Below are 17931 nucleotides of genomic sequence, written 5' to 3'. Positions count from 1 at the left end.
AAATGTGATTCTGAAATTTAAATAGACAATGAGATTTCACTCAACACATTCATTAAAGGCGTCAAGGGTTTGGACTAGCGCATGCAGTTGGCCTCACATTTCTGCTTATAGCCTCATAATTCAGACATGCTTCGTCAGAGGATTTTACTAAGATGAGCAGTGAAATAGCCTATAAGGCGTTTTCATAAGTGAACAGATATTAGTTTAGTTCAATGGGAGTAAACATATGTTAAGGACTCAATTATCTGTGCAGCAGCCTGATCTCCAGTGGGAAAAGACTTATGAGTACTAGCCAACACACCAAATAACCTTAATATCTTTTCAAAATATTTTGCTGTAGCTACTCCTTATTGAAGCGCATGGCATTAATAAAACAGAACCTAAACCTCCCCTGGACCTATACAGAGTCAGAGGGTCAAATCAGATTAATAACGAGGCATATACACCTCCCACACAAAACTAACTGGCGCCAGAGGGAATGTAAAAATACTATAGCCTATATTCAGGACTAGGCTATAAGAAACGAGGCGTAACTTTAGCTCACATAAAATGACAATTTATTAAACAAACAAAGCAAATCCTTCAAAATACTTTTCAACAAATGAAGAATCTTTGAAATAGTACGGCGATATACACGTTCCTTTTTTACCTTTATAGTGGAACATTTTCGGACAATTAAGGCAATTCAATTTAGAAACACTTTTTTGGTGTTTGGTCCATAATATCCGGCTACAGTTTAGAAATAAATTACTATATGCAATTTACAGGTAATATGTCCATGAAAACTGACATATCCTTAACATATCACATAAAGTCACAAAAGCAAAGAGAGACTTACGTGTTATTTGCAGTAACACTGTTCTTTATAAACCAAGATCAAGTCTTTCTGTCTTTTTGTTTGAGCATTCTGTCTCATATTAGTCCATAGGGGCAGGTGAATAGGATGGGAGGGGGTCGCTGGATTTTACTGGGAGAGTCAAAACACCGTGAAAACGTAGCCTATTTTGGTCAGAACTTGCTGCAGTCATATATGAACGCTCCCGAAGTGCGATAGATGGATTGGCTCGGTGGGAATGACATCTGACAGCTGTTATTCCCATTAACTGGTGAATTATTCAAGCCGATTCTTTGGGAATCAAAGACCTCTCGGACGAAGTTCTGCTGCTGTGGGTAGGCTGCGCCCAGATGGCCCAGGTCTCCGGCCTGGTTGAGGTACCATGAGGTTAGCCTGCCTTGGTGGGGATGGTGGCCCTCCTGCCCCGAGTTTAGATTACCGTGGGTCAGAGAGGATGAGGTGGTAGTGACTGAGTAATCTGGCAACGTGTCATCCACGGTGGTACTGGGCGCTAGATGGCTAGATCTATCCCCGGCGTACAAACTCATGGCTTGCATGTTACAATGATAGGTTGCATTGGAGGTAGTGGAGATAGAGTTTTGGTTACAGGGAGAACTATACACCGACGTCTGATTCGGAGAGTAGTTTAAGGACAAAGAGGGTGTTATACCTGTCCTGGTGGAGGTGATAAGGCTGGGGGCCAGCTCGGTGGCCCCTTGAGGGGACCCCCGGAGAGAGGTCATGATATTGTCCACGCTGAAGCCCTGCGTCGAGGCCTGGCCGTGGTGGTGGTGGTGCTCGGAGCTGTCCATGCCGATGGACCTATTGGACGGGATGCTGTGGGGGCTCCCGCTGGACATGCTGCTGCTGTCCGGGCTCTCTATTTTGGGCACCGTGTTCAAGGAGGGAGAGTCGGCCTGCGGCGGCGTCACCGTCCCGTTCTCGGTCTTAATATCCTGGATCCTCACAGGCTGGGAGCCCTGCACCGGCTGCTCCTGCTCCCGGCCCTGCTGCTGCCTCGACGGCGCCTCCTTCTGCAACCGATCTTCTTTCTCTTTCAACGCGTCCTTCTTTTTGAATCGCCGTCTCCTTCTCAAGAAGCTCCCGTTTTCAAACATGTTGTAAGAGTCCGGGTCTAGGGTCCAGTAGCTGCCCTTGCCGGGTTTTTTATCATCACGGGGCACCTTGACAAAACACTCGTTCAGAGACAGATTATGTCTGATGCTGTTCTGCCAGCCCTGCTTGTTGTCTCGGTAGAATGGGAACCTTTCCATGATAAACTGGTAAATCCCATTCAGGGTCACCTTCTTGTCAGGCGAGTTTTGGATAGCCATAGTAATGAGCGCAATGTAACTGTACGGAGGTTTGACCATATCCTTGGGCTGAGGTTGGGGGGTGTATGGTCCATAAGCCCGGGCCATGCTCGCTGGGTACTGGTCGTGGGCCCCATGAGAGTACATGTTCATGGGTGCTGGCATCCCGGTGTATCCACCACCTGCAGCAGCCCGGTAGTAGCTTGGGTCGCTGCTGATGTAAGGCACGACGCCCAATGAGTTGGGACTGGAAACGGAGTAGCGAGCCTGCATGTCTTCACTTTGATCCGGCGAAAATAAAGCTCCAAAATACGCAGCCGGAGAACTCCGCTTCTCCTTCCTTGAGAGAAAATCACAGCTCCTGACCGCTCACTTTGAAAAAAATGACAAAAGCGCAACAACACTGGCGATATACAGGCTCTCAACTGTGTTCAAGCCGTTCCCATCTCTGTGCGTCTATGAAACGCGTATTGAAAAAGTTCTGAACTTGGGCATCCGTCACCACACAGGAGTTTTGCGCAGTTAAATTCTTTCCTCCTTTTTGCTGCCAGTGGAGCTCCTCCCCAAAAACTACACAAGTCGTCCAATTGGAAGTCAGGCAGCACTGGGAGAGCAGAAATGGAGCGAGCTCCTGGCCACACACAAGGCTTTGGAGAAACGAGAGGAGGTGTTGGTAACTCCCAGCCCACTCCAGCCAAGACTTCAGACCTGAGAGAGCAGCTCACATGTACACAATCAGATCATGGCCTGCATATTCCCGTGCTCATAAAAAAATTAACACATACACATGCCTTAAGGAGTAAAAGCAATCGGTACCACGGCCAAAAATGACTTCAAATTAAATTAAATTGATTTGAGTGACAGTGTGATATTCGGAAACTTTAGTTTATAGGCATTCCTGTGTGCGCAGGGCAGCGTTTTCATTAGGCATAGTGTTTTCTAAATGTCTTCAATAAAAGTTGAATTATGTATGTATAAAATCTTATTATGTAAGTTTTTGGCACAAGATTAATATCAGCGTTACCATATATTTGCAAAACAATGCAAATCCTACTAATGATCATTATTATCAAAATAAATGAAATGGCACGGTGACCCTCCAGTTTAACATATTTAAGAGGAGATTTAACCAACGCTGGTTGCTAGTTAGAGGAATCAACAGAGCAGATCACACAAAGCAAGACAGAGCGCCTCACAGCATTGACAGTGGGCGTGAAGTGCGATCTCATTACAACGGGAATTAAGACAGTTTGGGCTGAGAAGGGCCAAAGGTGTGACATTTTACTCTATCCAGGAAAAAGATTAAAAGGCAAGAACCAAATGGGATGGCCATGACACCTAACATGTGTCTCCCCTCATCAAAATGTTTGCATATATTTTAGTATTATTGAGTGGAAGGGCTGCAGCCAAATTTCTCTGTCATTGAGGAAAATATAGTGCAGACTGAAGTAGACATAACATATATGCGTAGCCTATATAATCACTTTTGACTTTATACGCTACGTGTAATTACCTACCGCCGTGTTTTTATTAGACTCTAATAACCTCACAATGATGTAGGTTACATTTTCGATATTAATTATATATCAGTTTGCCCACTCGAAACTATGGAAAGCCTCTTGTGTGTGTGTGTGTTTTTTATTACCCCACTTTTCTTCATGCAATGAAATTAATTTAAAGGGTAGTCTTTGGTAGGAAATCAGTCGTGGATATTGGAAGGTTAAACAGGCTTTTGACCACAGCTATTTAAAAAAAAAAAAAAAAACGCAGCTCGATAGGCCTACACCCTGAAGGCCTAGGTTGTTGCCCTGCTGTCAAACGCGAGCGTGCATGAAATTGTTAATGGTCATTGTGAGGCAAAGTTACAGTCCCAATATCGGTTTAATCCCTTGCAGGTCGTCTTAATTAAATGACCGTGCAGTGGCCTGGTGCTCCGCTGGTTTCTCCTTACATGGACCCGGGCATGAACTTTTTCCACTGCCTTGGGCTGTTTACACAATTCACAACGTGCTTTTCACTTAATACCATGGTCTGCCCACCTAGTCCCCTATGTAGCTATATTATAAAAGCTATGCAGCCTACCTATGAATGAAGCACTGCACGTACATGCTGTGTCAAAATTATAAAACATTAGTCCCAAATTCGATGTGAAAAGAATGGTTATAGCAGTGGCCTACATTTTTTTTTTTTTTTTTTTTTTTACAAACATTTCAAAATAACAGCATCCCAATAATGTGACGTTTTTATGACAAGCGTTCGCTCTAATACAGTGAACTATTTCATCTAATGCGATTCCAATGGGATTTTATTCTCCCTTTTCCCCTTTTGATCAACAAATTTTCTTCCCGTAATAAAATTCTTCGTGTACTAATAAAAATAAGGGATACATGGTCATCACAGCAAAAACAGATAACACATTATTATATATCAGTAACGCTGTTATGGCATGCGTTTTATTTAGGCTGCTCTAATTTTATTATATGATGTACTACATGCTATATATTTATCTTTAATTAGAAGCAACTATGCAGGAAAAATGAAAGAAGAAAGAAAAATAAATGTTGCCCTCTGAAAAAGGATTTAAGTGAACATCAGGTCCACATACTGTGACAAAATGTAAGCATTGGGTTGCTTGTCCGAAACGGCAATGATGGCCATTGCTTAGCCAAATGAAGTGATTAAAGGGTCTGAGAGAGAGAGAGAGAGAGAGAGAGAGAGAGAGAGAGAGAGAGAGAGAGAGAGAGAAAGAGAGAGAGAGAGAGAGAGAGAGAGAGAGAGAAGGGCGGGACTTCAGTGATAAAAGATTGGAGGTGAAATGAGTCCAACTGAGCCGCAGTGCATGGAAAATATTCAGGGTTTGTCATAAATATGAGTTTGGCTCCCCCTAGCGACCAAGGAGAAGAAGCTTCATTTGAAGCTTTGGGGTTTTGTACAAACTGATCCAATTTTATCAAAACCGTCTTTCAAATCAAATCACAAAAAGCGACACGTTTTCTCATGAAAAAACAAACAAACAAACAAACAAACAAAAAAAAAAAAAACATTATTTGTATAGATTTTTAATTATCTTCGATCACGTTGCTTTTGTTGACTGATCAGAGATGTAAATTCAGCTTCTTCATTTTCTGAAGACAGATGAGGAAATACTTGCTCACTGACAAGGTATTATGATTTGGTCAGCGTGATGTGCTTGACTTAAGTTGTCTTATTTGTTTGACTGTTTATTTGTGGCTTCCAAACTAATTTCTGTGGATTTTAGCCATTCTCTTCATTATAATAATGATTTAAAAATTACATCATCAAATTTGGATACACACTTTGCCCAAACCATTGCCATTATTTTTCAGGGTATGCCTATGTATGGCTTAAGCCTGTCATTCATATATTCATTTTTAGTAGAGCGACATATAAACACCAGTTTATCAGATACACAATCCTGTTAAAAAATATATGTTCTGTATATTGGTGACGCTTAAAAAAGAACATCTCCAGCCAACATTTCCAGCCATAATGACATGATAACTCTTACGGCAAGCATATTAGAATACATCACAAGTTCCCTTGGACCAGGTTTTTGTTTGTAGCAACCAAAACAACATGGGTTGCAGCACAAAAAATGCAGGTCTTTATTGATAAAATTACATGTGAATGAATCTATTACAGATATTTAACAGTAGTGACTAATTTGCTTTGAAAGGTGTAGTTACAGGCAAGTAATAGGCTTTAACCTTCATTTCAAGGTGTTCATATTTTCCTTAATTTTGACACAATCTAGCAGTCTATTCCCCCTTTAAATGTTAACTGTCTTGACATGAAAATAAAGTTGATGATGATGATGTCCATAGTCCATGGCCATGCTCATTCTTGAAGAGAATATCTTATTAAGGGATGTACCTACTCTTAACACTGTTACACTAAATACTGTGTGCAAAATCTTTCTTTTTTGCACAGCTTTCTCCATTTAGCCCAATGTAACAAGTCCATTTAACAAGTAAGTTGCAATTTTCCAAGCAGAATACTCAAAGTGTAATATAGACTCAGTGGCCACTTTATTAGGTACACCTGTGCAATCTAATACAATCTAATTCAACTGTTATTTGCCTATAATGCTCAGGTTTTCTTTTTGTCACAGTAATAGAGGTATTCATTCAAATCTATGTTTGGCACTGAGCTCATAGTTAGTGCTGCTGTTGTACTGGACTGCTTTTTACTGAGAGCCATGTCTAATATTCTGTCCCCCTCATGTATATAAATAGGGAGGACAAAAAATTAGAAACAGCTCTAAATATAATGTAGTCCAATACAAGACCTCTGCCAACTACAATCTCAATAATAAACATGGAATTAAATTTAAACATTCTCCACAATGTCAACAAAAACTGAACATCATAAACTTCGTTAAAAGATACAATTTATGGAAGAGCTGTTGCACTGAATGCATTAGATTGCACAGGTGGACCTAATAAAGTGGACACTCAGTGTCAGAAGTGAGTGTGCATGTCTGCCTGATGAAACATGCATGGCAGGCTGTTTTAAAATGATCAAGAGAAAAAGCAGACTGTGATTCTCCCACAGGCCACAGGCCAGCAGATGAGGAGTTGGTCTCGGTTCCAGTGTTCCAGTGTAGTAGTAGTAAAGGTATTAGTAGTAGTTGTTGTTGTTGTTTTCTTTCTGCCTGTTGTGACTGAACCAATTACACAGCCACCATAGCTTTATTATGAAGTTCTGACACATACAGGAAGGTAATGAAAGCTATGTTTAGAAATATTGCATGCATTTTTTTCAGTAAAATGGAGAAGGGTCTAACTGTGGACACATACACTGCAAAGATCTGGGACACCTTCAGGAACACCCCTCTCATCCTAACCTTAACTATACCAAACTATGGTTGTTTATGGATTTAGCTGTGGTGGGAGGTGGGTGAGGCTGGAGTTCTCCATGGGTGTGGCTGGAGGTCTTCACATCTGCTGCCAGACACTGTTGGGTAAAATGACCCTGTTCAGTGTAAGAGTCATCACTTTAGTTTTCTTTCTTCCATAGAATTCATAGTCAACCTGTTACTGCCTGGTTTGAGCTTTCTGTATTGGCCCAACAATAAGCTCCTATTCTGCCCTCTGCTTCACTGTCTCTCCCCTCTGTCTCATTCTCCAAGTTTATATATATATATATATATATATAGCCAATATGAATGGCAATATCACAGAAATCCAACCAAACAGAAGAATATATATTACACTGTGGCATAGTTAGGTGATATGGGGGTTGTTTTGATCTGTTCAGTACTATGAGTAACTCCTGTTTGACTGATGGATTAAACCTGATAAAATCTGTTCGGTCAGAATACAGCTAGTTCAGAGCTTCTCTGAAACTGCACATTCTGCAGCTAAAGAAATTCCACATCAGTCGGGCAATCCAGTTCAGAAAGCACTAAAATTACTGGCTTAAAGCCCCAAACCAACAAAAAACCTCATAAGTAAACAATATAGCAACAGAACAAGTTCATTCAAAAAGCTTACCATATAGCTTAACGTCTGTAGTTTTGCCACATTTTTGAAGTGAAGCTCAGAGATACAGCACTTCAAATAATCCAACATAAGCCTGGCGAGAGGATGTGTGCCTTCCAATGAAAAACGCTCTCCTACACGTTTCTACAAGCAATCCACCAGTGTGGAGAGAGGGATGGAGGAGTAGCTTCGTATATTCACATCCACAGATCATGCTCTCAATATAAGTCATAAAATCGCTTTGTGCAGTTTTAAATGCCATCCACAGTTAAACATGTTTTGGTGTACTAAATCCATGGGAGAGATCCATTTCTAAACATTACTCCTCTATTTTGTTCTCCTCTCTTGATATTCATCAAAATAACTAGTAACTGGATCCTTTGTGCTAAACCTCTCAGCCAAGATGCCTGTGCATGCAGAATCTGCACGTTTATGCGCACAACTGCAGTGTTATCTCTGCAGATTCATAGTAAATACCCCCCTGCACTGCTCTCTAGGAGCTGAAACTTTCAGGCATGTTGCACTTCTGGCCACATTTCCACACCACTCATTGGGTGTGGCCAGAAGTGTAACATGCCTGAGAGTTGCAGCCTCCAGAGGGCAGTGCAGGAGACATCCTCTACCGTATGTGTTTTAGTGTTCAAACTGAATATTAGGCAGAGAAATACAGACTCATTGGAGGGAGATTTGCTTTGTCCTCTCTGTCTACCCCATGTGTATATATGTTATATGAGTGCACATGGTGGTGAAATATTGTCATTAGTTACCCTTTGCTATAATCCAGAGCACTGAATTTGCATTTCCCCATCGATTTCCATAGTGTGGCAAAACAGGTCCGAAAGTAGCACTTTTAGTGTATAAATGAAGTCAGAATATCTTGGTCATGATAAGCAAAAAGAGGTGTGGTTTAAATTCATATTCTCATCAAAATAGTAGTTGAAACTTAAAAAAAAAAAATAAATAAATAAATAAAAATCTGTGGTCAATTAAGAAGTCTGCCACTTACTTTTCAAAATGTTTGAAATCAACAATTATTAATTAACTCTTAATTAATTATTAATTAACTTCAGTTCATCATAGACAGCCATTGTATTTTTGCTCAGTCACTGCACACAGTACACGTTCCATTCCAATTTGAAAACGTTCTGAGTTGCACACTAATCACATATCAGCTCAGTCTGATGTGAGGTTTACCACACCTCAGTACAATTCACTGAGGGGAGTGGAGGCCTTTCCACGCCAACTGTCTCTCTGAATAGGTTGTCAGGCACTGTACAAACTTCACTTCAGTTTGAAAATGTTCAATTCTAAACATATACTATTGGTGTGGTTTATGTTTATGCTTATGGTCTGTTTATACCTTTGGTACTGTATACTTTTTTTTATGTTTATATGTGTGTGCATGTTTTGCTAGTTGCCAGCTGGCCTTTCAGATACTGTTGTTTGTCCATTACAACTATTTTTGATACTTGTGGGCTTTGTATTAACACATTTGAGTATTTTTATAATCTATATCATGAATATGTAGCCTACTGAATTAATTGAATAAACTCACTTACATAAAACTAAATCCCTGTACTAAATCATTTGATTTCTCTACATCATTATTAGTATCAAACATGTTGAAAATCCAAAAGTTAAACTACATGGTCAAATTCTTACAAGGAACTTCTCCTAGTTGTCAGCAATGCCAGAAATGATTGCAGATAAATCTTCGCTCCGCTAGAGGAGGATGGAACTCCCCTTTTTGCTGGCCAGCACATTGAACAAAATATATTTTTAGAGGTAATATAATGCATTCTAAAAATGTTCACAAGTCATTCTGTCTCATCTTCAGTGTTAAAATCTTTTTTTTTCCCTCAAACAAGGTAAGAAAAAAAAAATCTGTAGGATGAGATAATCCCACTTGTTTATATGCTAATCAACTTGTTTCCAGAATTTTCTTGAATTAAGGCCACCGGGCAGGTTTCTTGTATTCTGCCTTGTTTCAGCATATTGATATTGATAAGCCAGAGGGCTGGTGGTTCAAAACATTCCCATCTGTAAACTGCTTTAGACATGAGTGTCCCTCTTAATCAGAAAACTGCCTGTGTTCATTATTCAAATACAATGTTGGTTATCTATCTCATGTAAGTGTGATATTTTCAACATAGTAAAAGAGCATAGAGCAAAAGGAGCAAAAACAAGATGATTTTTTAAAATGATCTTACCTTAATTAGTAAACATATGAAAAATCATGACAAGATCTTTTAAAATGTGCGTACAGTATCAAAGTGTCTACAACAATTAGGTTGATAAGCTCTCAGTGTGATATTTCCAACACAGTATGATCAGCCTTCATCAAACTAAATATAAATCATGTCTATACTGTCTAGATGTCTGTAAAGACATCTAGACAGTAAGTTGATAGTAAGTTGATAGAAATCGAAAAAAAAAAAAAAAGTTTTTGTACAACAGGTTGAAACCTTAGCCCTTGTATTGAACCCTGCAGCTGTGTGTTAGCAGAGCTGAGTCAGTAATGCAGTGGACAGAGCGCTGGCTTCTCCCCTCTTTTTGTGACTCTCTGTGCACCTTTAAGCAAATCATATTTGTCTGTCATAAATACCCTGGCACTTATAAAAGCTGTACTGACTGATTTTCAGTCCACTAGATGATGTGAAAAGAAATCTTCACTTGTAAACACACATAGATTGCTCATAGAAACCAAAAGAAACATTTTTTTTTTCTTTTGGACATGACGGAGGAAAGGCCTCTGCTGGATCACTTGGATAACGTGCTGTCTGAGCTCCAGATGAAAAATGTGGTGAAGCTGCAGACTTTCAGCAACAATGAGAGCTTTGAATACTCTTTTTTTTTTTTTTTTAAATCTTTCTGCCCTATGCACATTCAGGTTGTGCAGAGTCATTTGTGCAAATGGTCAGAAATTTAAACAGTCTTATCTGCAGATTGTGCAGGTTCAGAGAGGCTGATGAAACTGATTACAGCAAAGGAGTGAAGTAGAAGAGGTCTACAAATACATTTTAAAAAATCAAACTAAGGAATAACAAGAGGCTGAATATAAATTGCGTGGTGGAATTAGACCTACAACGACAACTCACATATCCCAAGGGTTCAATTTACAAAAAAAAAAAAAAAAAAAACACACACACACACACAAAAACACGTAATGTTACTGAACAATGGAGATTTTACTTCGCCCTCCACGCAGATCTACAGCATCCCAGTGTTTCAGAAGTCGCCACCAGAACTGAATACACAGTGCAGTGGATAAAGTGCCGGTCTCTCAATCACAGGGTTGTGCTGGGTTTGAATTCTGCATAATGTTGGTTTTTGAAGCTGTGATATGAAGAGGCGCACTCCGAAATGACACTAAAATAAATATAGGAATATTCCTAAACAAATCTGACATATTAGCAAAATAGTCTACATTATGTAATAGTGTATTCCTATACAAATAAACTACATTTTTAGTTACGTTTAGGCAGAAACGTATTTTTTCCACAAATGTTTCTGTTGAGAATGTAGCCTGACTGGTTCCTTGAAGTTATGGATGAGGCTCACAGCCTTATGAAACATATATATTTTGGGATATTTGGCTCTTTCAAATAATAATGTTGAATTAACTTTTTTCTGTAATAGTCTACTGATGAATATCTGTTTGGATGAAACGTGTTTGAGACTTCTTTAGGCTGTATTTCATGGAAAATTGGATGTGCTTGACAGCTTCAGGTTGGTGACTGAGGTCACTTACGAGCCTTTAATTGGGCTCATAAGTTAACCTTGAGTGTGAATAGCCAGCAGCTTTCCAGTAAGAGCTTCTGGATACAAGCCTGTTAGAGGCCGTGCACATTTACACATTCAGAGTGGCTTAATGTCTCTGTTTAGATTGCAAAGCCTTGTATTTGACGGTGTGTCTTGCTCAAGCAGTTTTCACCTTGTTGGGAATTAGGCACAGACATGGATGAAGTCTACGGGCTGTAAGATTAAAACCAGTGGCCACGGCTTTCACATGACTTTCTGGACAAGTACTCACACATAGCTCATGGGATTTAAAAATGGTTTTACTGGTTTGATTTTGGTTGACCCCTTGGACTAACAGTTTTCTACACTTTTCCCACTGTTTTATCCCAGATGCACTTTTTCTCGTTGTTTGTAAGCTATAAGTTTTACTTGTCACAGACTAAAGACGCTATATCCAAGCCAAACTAAAGCCACTTTCATGCATATTTTAGATATATGACAGTTTAGTTTAGTGTCCTCTCAAACTGAGGAGCAGTTCAATTTCACTGCCATGTCAAGTAAAACCATGTCGGCTATAAAAAAAGAGTCTTTCTGGAAGGTTATCAGTCTTTCCAGTGATTTTGACTGCCTTTATGACTTTCAGCATCTCTACATCACTTAAAGAGTCCCATTCACTGTTATTGTCCATCTGTTCAGAGAAATAGTTTTTTTCTATTTTATTATTGTGTATTATTTATTCACCAGTACATTTATATATGTACACCACAACCAAAGGGGTTCAATGACGAATGGAAAAATACTGAAATGCACAGTGGATTATGTCACTCCTTTACTCCACTACAGTAGTGCACCACTCATTCACCACTAGGTGGCGGTATTGTCTCATCATGTTCAGCAAGAATCCACAGAACTGAAAAAAGGCTTCAGCGCTCCGAGCTCAGACCTGTGCTCTGATTCAAGTGGATTCTAGTTTTCTGACATTTACTGTTTTAGTTTTTTTCCCCTTTAGTCACTAAAACAAACTAAACCGCTTGCATTTCATCACCAAGTACATACACAGTGCCATTACTCTCTCAGTCACAATTTCCACGACATAATAGGCCTCCAGCTCATTTTGAAACCGTAGCCGAACTCTGGCGTGTGTGAGTCGTGTAAATTACTAACAAAGCTAGACTAGGTGAAAACTGAAGAAGCAAAATTGAATTAACTTTTCTTTTAGTGGTGAACTTGATTCAAAACACAGTCTCACGGTTATAGAGTCTTATGTCTCCCGTCTTTCATCCCATCCCATCCTAAAATCTGACTATTTGAGGGAACTTCAACTTTTGAACCAAGCAATCTTTTCTCTATAGTCCGTGCATTGGACAGGCTTATCATTTTGATATGGTTTTACATGAAGGCTGTGGAACAAAAACATGCAAGTCAAACCACATTTAAAAAAAACATGTCTAGTAAAAAGACATAATAATAATAATAATAATAATAATAATAATAATAATTTACTAAAATGTCTGCAGTTCAAAAGTTAAGCTCCTAAATTCATAAATGGTTACAGTGTGTTTGTCTGATGTTTTTGTGGTGGAAAGAAAGAAAGAAAGAAAGAAAGAAAGAAAGAAAGAAAGAAAGAAAGAAACTGGTAGAGCTTAGAAGACACATGGCTATCAAAGTATATTTTCATTCCGGTCTGATATTTTACCTCTTACCAGCTCCAGAGCGTCTTTATTTAGTTTTAGCAATTGCATTCACTGACCCATGCATGCCATAATATTCATAAAGATTATTATTATTTGTTTAATAGTTCTACATTGACGTTTTACATTATTATCTAACATTTTCCGAATTTAAATCACATGATCATTTTATATAGGTAGTACTACTGTGTAAAATAAATTCATAAAATAAAGTTATGGTCACTTTTTAACTCATTCAGATATTTTTATCCAGGAATGGGATCATGGCTCCGAGTGAATGCTATTGCTTTAAAAGAAATATTTGTTCATAAAGCTTTTCTGCATAAAGGATGTCCCAGTATGTTTCACAATTGACTGACAGGCTAAAATTGAAAAATAAATCTCTTTATTAGCTTTCTGCAAGAAATCAGCAACAATTTTAGCAACTCGGAAGAGCGTAGGCCTATAATTAAGTGCATGAATAAGGATAGATTCGGGTAAATGCACGTCTAAATGTGTGTTTCAGTTAAAATGTGGATATTGCTGTGGATGTAGTCATGTGTAACCAGAGTGTAGTGCCCATAAAGCATTTTAAAAAATCTCATCAAATTTTCACATCATGATATAGCCATTATTTAACAGTCACAAAGTTCCAAGATCTGCTGTCAGTCAATACTGCAAATGTCTTCATGTCCCCTCTGCTCTGACTGTGACATCTTCACCAGGTTTAAGCTGCTTATCACCAAAAGTCTGCAGGAACGTCGGCTGAATCAGCAGGTAACTAGTCAGGATGTGACAGTTCTACCTTCAGCCTCAGCGCAGTTGGCCCTTCTTTTGTCACATTACGCATGGCTTTACATCCTGATACACGCTTTGGTGATGGTGATGAAGCTGATGGTAATAAGATCCACTGCTGCTAGGGTGAAGGGATGAGATTCCGTTTAGGTTCAAAACAAAATCCTTCCTGTCACACACAGCTGGTGCCGAGTGGCTTGAATACCGAGATAGTCCCACTGTAAGCAAACAGGAGAAAATTAAGTCAAAAACAAGCAAAGCAATGTGTTTTCAGGCTGATTTCAAGCTGCAAGATTTTTCATTCTTAGTCTATGGTAACCTTATCTTGTGCATAAGGCAGCAATTAGTATTAATATGTTGGCATTAGGTCTGGTACATACAGGACTATACACATACATTTCTTCATCGAGAGCAGGAAATTTTGTTTGGTCATATGCATTAAAAAGACGATGAGCAGCAATCCTCTTTTGCAACGCAATCTAATAAGCAAAGTTTACTTAATCTATTTTCTGTAGCCGTTGGTCTTTTCTATTCTATTCTATTCTATTCTATTCTATTCTATTCTATTCTATTCTATTCTACTATTCTATTCTATTCACGCAGAGCCAAATGTGTTCTTGTTTATCAGTGTAGCCTTTTGCATGTATTAACACAGAGGCCTATTTCTGTGGATGATTTACACACTACAGTTGACTTTGCAAATAAGGTCCATTTGTGTGGCCAAATAACCAACATAATAAAGATACAGACATTTTAGATGATTCCACATGTCGCCAGGTCTGTATGTGAGGCACGGGAAACCTTTTAACTGTCAGGTGTTAGGGTTAGTAACTGACCACAATACTGACCAAAGGAAAAAAAAAACTATAACTACACAAATAAGCTTCACCAGTTTCTTTTCTTTTTCTTTCTTTCTTTCTTTCTTTCTTTCTTTCTTTCTTTCTTTCTTTCTTTCTTTGTAGTTGCACAAAACTCCAACCCAGTTGTATTATCTGATTAAGACTAACATTTGAAAAGCTTCACGCTTGCAGGAAAAAAAAAAAAAATATTAAGGCAGGAATTTTATTTCCATCTTTTAACTTGACATATTATACAGGTCTATTTTTTAATAAAACTTTTTATTTTTTATCTACATTTTCAGTGTAGCTTATTTAGCTTTAATTTAATTTGCTTAATATGCATTTTCTTTATTCTTTAACTCGCTACATTTTTTCTCTGATGCAGCTTACTGAGTTATATATCTTCGCATTGAAGAGACTGATTTTGGAAATCTAATTTGTATAAATTTGTAATTGTAATTTGTAATGTAATTCACAGTTCATAATGGATTTCAAATGAGTTTGTGACAGACTCAGTCTTATTTCTGTTTTGATCTAGTCGATATCATCACATTTAGATGCTTATTATGACGCACCATGGGTGTGTATAGGCTATGCACAGTTTTTTGAAAATAAATAAAACAAAGTGATATACCTGGAATGTCAGAAGTTTCTCGCCCGTTATGGTGAAGGTATGTTTGCTCCAGAGAGTAGGATGACATTCCCGAGTGCAAAGCAGAAGAAGTGGGGTTGTTTGACGCCAGAGACTGCTGCTTGATGTATGAAGATACACCAGGTGAAGTCCAGTGTGGGGCGGCATTGGCGTAAGGTGACTGACAGTCCAAAGTACTGACCATCGCTGGGGATGACTGCAACGGGCTGCTGCTGCTATCCTGGCAGTAGTCCGCATTGGAAGGCACCTGACATGCAGCCATGTAGGATGAGCCGGAGCTTGGTGACATGTGTGGGACATGATGCCCCCCTCCTAGTCCCTCGAAGCTGCCTGGCACAGGGTTACCCATCAGGTCTATGTTGTAACTGTTATGACATAGGGAAGCAGACGGTGATTGGAATTCAAAGTTTTGCGGCAACATAGATGCGCCAAAGCCAATACCATTCATCATCCTGTACATTGGTTTCAAAGCTTGACATTTCCTGCGAAACCCGCGTGGTCTGCGACGAAAAGAGCCTTCCTCGAACATAAACTCACTACCCGGGTCGATGGTCCAGTAGTGCCCCTTGCCAGGTCTGCCGAGACCCTTGGGCAGCTTTATGAAGCACTCGTTCAAAGACAGGTTATGTCTCACGGAGTTTTTCCAGCCCTGGTATGATCCCCTAAAGAAAGGGAAGCGGGCCTGCAAAAACTGATAGATTTCACTCAGAGTAAGCCTCTTGGTCGGTGAGCTTTGAATTGCCATCACAATAAGGGCAATATATGAATAAGGGGGCTTTTCAGGTCGCCTCAAGCCAGAGTTGCCTTTCTTCCCTTTTGCTGATGCGCTGTGTGCGCTCTCCATCACCGGCTGTGCGCTCAGCAGAGCTGCATTTACGGCACCAGGCGCTGGACTGGAGCGCAGTGGATTAGGTGGGTCCAGATGTTGCTGGGCGCTCTCAGTCGTCATGGTCACCCCTTTTTATTGGGTCCTCCACAACGTGGGTTTCACTCAAACACTAAAGCTAACACGGTCTATCTGTCAGATGTTTCTTAGAAAAATGTCCTAATGCGATAATTGGAAAGGTCAGTGTCCCGCTGCAATGCACTGCGCGCTTATAGCTGTAATAATCAAGAATGTCAGCCGCTGCTCCTCCTTTCTCTCTCTCTGTCCATTGCTGGCAATAATCCCGCAAGAAGGGAGAAATAAAGCTCCTCGACTTTGCTCTCGCATATCCATTTGGCCAAGCACAACTCGACCACCTATCAGTTCCTAAATCTCTCTCTCTGCCCCTCGATATCCCCCAAATCCCTCCAAGAAATCGCCAGGAACCGGAGATCTGCTCCCTCCCCATCTGGCCAGTGTCCAGGCTAGAAGCCGGACACAACGCAGTGGAGTAAGATAAATCTCCTCCCACCACTCACTTTCCAAAACACCTCTATACACATTTATCAAACCAATTTTTTGCACTCACCAAGCCACTTTTATTGGCCACTGTATGGGCAATAAATAAAGACAGAGAGAAATTATATTTTCTTTTTAATTAGTCGCTTAATTTGCTCAGACTTATACTCGGAAACTGTGATATAGACTGGTTGCTTGCATTAAAGGTGTACGGGAGAAATCGGAGTCCTATGCAGTGTTCATTTGTTTGGGGTCTGTTCAGGGTTAGGACTCTGACATGAGAGGAAGCATGCTTTTTCCATCAGACCTTGCCAGCATACCACACACAGCGCGCAAGTGTCAGTTTACCGCTTGGAGCCTTGGTCACATCCCTGGAGAAATGAACTGATTACAGAAATGATCCAAATATAAGGTCTTATAGAAAGATCCAATGATGAAATGCTCAAACTTCTTTTCTGCCTTAACGCATTAATGGACATTTGGGCCTTATTTCCTATTTCTTACTGTCCCCATGGGACTTTGGTGTTTTCCCATATTAAAACTACTGTTTAGTGTCATTTAGAAAAAATTCCCGACAATAAGGATGTGAAGATAGAAACCATTTTCACATATCAACAAATGTAGAACAATCTTCCAGGATGACGGAAATTTAGTTGCTATCCGCAGAAGAATATAGGCCAAGTTGGACGGCTTTTCTGCCTATTGTGGATTCATATTCGGTTCGTTCAGGATGCTTGTATTCCCTTTTTCCTGCGCATGTGTGGTGGAGGAGGCGACAGCTATTTGCAGCGCCAGACAGAAAACATAAATATTGGATGCTGGTATCCGCTAACAGCGAGCTTCAGGACATTGAAAAGTAAATATACTTATAAGGGAACTTCTCCCCAATTGTTGCAGCCAATTTAGGCAGCACAAACCTCTATATCACCATAAAATATTATTCTAATGGTCCTAAGGCATCCGCTTTGGCGCTAACGTTTTTAACTATTATTATTATTATTATTATTATTATTATTATTATTAGCTGTTGTTGTTGTTGTTGTAATAGTTGTTGATTTTTGTTAGTATTAATAGTAGTATTATATTGCTAATGAATATCACGTTGTCTACCGTAATTACATCATACAATGCCATGAGCACCGCAGTAACGTAAATAGACAAAGTGCATTTTCAAGGAGGACTGCAGCTTAATAGTGTA

The 17931-nt window shown here is 39.6% G+C and overlaps 2 protein-coding genes across 2 annotated transcripts; both read right to left on the bottom strand.

Annotated features, from left to right (window-relative positions):
- Window positions 1-628: 628 nt before the first annotated feature.
- foxc1a (forkhead box C1a) lies at window positions 629-2639 on the bottom strand. Its single transcript, XM_030074609.1, has one exon. The coding sequence runs from the start codon at window positions 2419-2421 to the stop codon at window positions 1009-1011; it is 1413 nt and encodes a 470-aa protein (XP_029930469.1). The 5' UTR covers window positions 2422-2639; the 3' UTR covers window positions 629-1008.
- A 10670-nt stretch (window positions 2640-13309) lies between these two features.
- Window positions 13310-16606, bottom strand: foxf2a (forkhead box F2a). The gene is made up of 2 exons (XM_030074632.1): window positions 15332-16606; window positions 13310-14076 (listed from the first exon to the last, which is right to left on the bottom strand). The coding sequence occupies exons 1-2, from the start codon at window positions 16296-16298 to the stop codon at window positions 13901-13903; spliced, it is 1143 nt and encodes a 380-aa protein (XP_029930492.1). The 5' UTR covers window positions 16299-16606; the 3' UTR covers window positions 13310-13900.
- Between the last annotated feature and the right edge of the window lie 1325 nt (window positions 16607-17931).

Source organism: Myripristis murdjan, chromosome 17 (genome assembly GCF_902150065.1).
Source record: "Myripristis murdjan chromosome 17, fMyrMur1.1, whole genome shotgun sequence".
NCBI classification, from domain to species: domain Eukaryota; kingdom Metazoa; phylum Chordata; class Actinopteri; order Holocentriformes; family Holocentridae; genus Myripristis; species Myripristis murdjan.
The sequence above is the reverse complement of the archived record's forward strand: the minus strand, read 5'-3'. Positions and strand labels throughout refer to the sequence as shown.

Excerpts from the sequence above, each read along its gene's own strand:
- foxc1a (XM_030074609.1), bottom strand. The coding sequence starts at position 2,421 with ATGCAGGCTCGCTACTCCGTTTCCAGTCCCAACTCATTGGGCGTCGTG.
- foxf2a (XM_030074632.1), bottom strand. The coding sequence starts at position 16,298 with ATGACGACTGAGAGCGCCCAGCAACATCTGGACCCACCTAATCCACTG. Across the intron at positions 14,077-15,331 it reads AGAAACTTCTGACATTCCAG|TGGGACTATCTCGGTATTCA; the intron begins GTATATCACTTT and ends GTTTGCTTACAG.